Here is a 2,624-nt window from a genome sequence, read left to right on the forward strand (position 1 = left end):
AAAAAAAAAAAAAAGTAACATTTTCTTCCTAATGGCAAAAGCAATCAAGGAAACACTAACTTGTACATGGTGATTATATAAACTTGAATGATATATTGTTTTCTCGTAATTTCAGATAGAAGTGAAAAAGATTTTACTTCAGCATCTTCTTAAGAATAATGCAAAACCAGAGCATTGTCACTGAATTCATACTGCTTGGGCTTTCACAGAACTCAAAAGTTGAGAAAATATTGTTTGTTGTATTTTTGTTGATATACTTTGCAACTATTTGGGGCAACATGATAATTGTGGTGACCATCATCTACAGCCCTGCACTGCTTGCCTCCCCCATGTACTTCTTCTTAATATTTTTGTCCTTACTGGATGCATGCACTTCTTCTACTGTCACACCCAAGATGATGGTGGACTTCTTCTATGAGAGGAAGACCATATCTTTTGAATGTTGCATGATACAATTATTTGCTATTCATTTCTTCACTGGGATAGAGGTGATTGTCCTGTCAGCCATGGCCTATGACCGCTATGTGGCCATTTGCAAGCCCTTACACTATACTTCTATTATGACTCGAAGGCTCTGTGGCATTTTGGTGGTCGTATCCTGGGCAGGTGGGTTTTTACATTCTACTGTACAAGTGATCTTCACTTTGCAATTGCCTTTATGTGGACCCAATGTTATTGATCACTACATGTGTGATTTGTTCCCATTACTGAAGCTTGCCTGTACTGACACACACATATTTGTTATTTTGGTGTTTGCTAACAGTGGCTCAATCAGCATCATAATCTTCTCTATTTTGCTTGTCTCCTATGGTGTCATATTGTACTCTCTGAGAGCCCAAAGCTCTGAAGGGCGATTTAAAGCTCTCTCCACCTGTGGATCACACATTACAGCTGTGCTTTTGTTCTTTGTCCCATGTTTTCTAATATACGCACGACCTACATCTGCTTTTTCTTCTGAAAAAAATGCATTTGTATTTGCAACTATCATAACACCACTTCTTAATCCTATGGTGTACACTTTCAGGAATAAGGACATAAAGAATGCCATCAAGATCATGTGGAAAAGATTGATAATGTTTTCTAATGAGTACTAAAATATTACACATCCAATGCTGGATAGATAGAACAGTGGGAAAAGAGCATTCAATGTGCAAACATAAGCAATCATTTCTGATTCCTATTACCAATATCATAAGGCAGTCATGGTTTCACACTTTTAATAAAATACTGTTGAAGTGAGGTACTGTAGAACCTAAAGGCCTTTAACAAAACCAGTGAAGTCAAGTTTCAGTGGAGAGCTTGTCTTAAGGATATAAGAAAGACTCATTGCCTTACCTTGACTCAACATACATGTGAACAGGTATACATACCATCAACCCCTCATTGTATACCCAAACAGATACACACACACACACACACACACACACACATACATACACACAAAACAATAATTACACCTACAAAACTAATCTAACAAATAAAAAAGTCATTATTTACTAGGAAAATTATTTTATTAATTAGTCACTATGTTTTAAAAGATGACATCATTTTCTATAAGATGCATTGACAATGTGGTGTGAAAACTGTGGTTTTGAGATCACACTTTTACTATGAATTGATTAATTAGCATTAACATGTAAAAATCAAAGTCTGTTTAATTTTATACTTCTAAAATTTCAGTGATTGTTTTTAAATATTGGAAGGAATAAATTGGCTTATTAATTAATGTAAATTTGAAATATGGAGAAGAAACATATGGAAATACTTTGAGAGAAAAGGCATCCCTATGTAACATTGTGAAAATTTAGAAACTAACAATGCATAGGACTGTAGGCAAAGTCTGAAGGCTGTTTTACTGGATCATTTGTACATATTTTAAAGGTGACTTTATTAATTCCTATAGGAAAAATTGAGTTAGGTCTTGAATTCTAAAAGAACTAAACAACAGAATTTCCTTTTGGTGGTGTTACTAACCCATTTAAATGAGACTTATAACCTGCTTCCACATGAGAAATTCATTTTACAGCATAAACCAAAGACAAGTATAGATTACTTCCTAAGATATTCATATATTGAGTACACTGTTCATATATTCCCCCACTATTTACAGAGAAAAAAATTCAGAGGAAGTGGATTTTAAATTAATAGAAGAATAGTATTTTTCAATTATTTTATGAATTTATTTATCATTTATTTAGCATTCATCTCCCCATATATATGTGCATATATACATGTTATATGTGTATATGTATTTGTGTATTATTTCATAAATAAATACATTTTTACATAATTTCCTCCATATCCTACTTCCTTAAATTACTCGTATGTCTCTCACTCCATCTCAAATGCATGTCCTTTCATTATTCAATCACTGTTGTTATACATATGCAGAAACACACACCTATATGTATATATAATAAAAATGTTTATAAACAGACTGTTGGATTAACTTAGTGATGCTTATATATAAATATGTATTTGGGACAGACTTCTTGGAATTAAGTAATATATCATAGAGTCATCTTTTGAAAAGACTGGTTCTCCAGATTTTAATATTCTTAGCTTGGTGTTTCCACATAAACAATTACATTCATTAATTAACAATTGATATCAATAATCAATGA

General features: G+C 32.6%; 1 protein-coding gene across 1 annotated transcript; it reads left to right on the top strand.

Annotated features, from left to right (window-relative positions):
* The first annotated feature begins 134 nt into the window (after positions 1–134).
* LOC101982339 (olfactory receptor 4C15-like) lies at positions 135–1,094 on the top strand. Its single transcript, XM_005345098.2, has one exon. It carries the CDS (start codon positions 159–161, stop codon positions 1,092–1,094), a length of 936 nt encoding a protein of 311 aa, XP_005345155.1. The 5' UTR covers positions 135–158.
* Positions 1,095–2,624: the final 1,530 nt, after the last annotated feature.

This window comes from Microtus ochrogaster, chromosome 2, assembly GCF_000317375.1.
Source record: "Microtus ochrogaster isolate Prairie Vole_2 chromosome 2, MicOch1.0, whole genome shotgun sequence".
NCBI lineage: Eukaryota > Metazoa > Chordata > Mammalia > Rodentia > Cricetidae > Microtus > Microtus ochrogaster.

Coding starts and splice junctions, on each gene's coding strand:
- LOC101982339 (XM_005345098.2), top strand. CDS start 159: ATGCAAAACCAGAGCATTGTCACTGAATTCATACTGCTTGGGCTTTCA.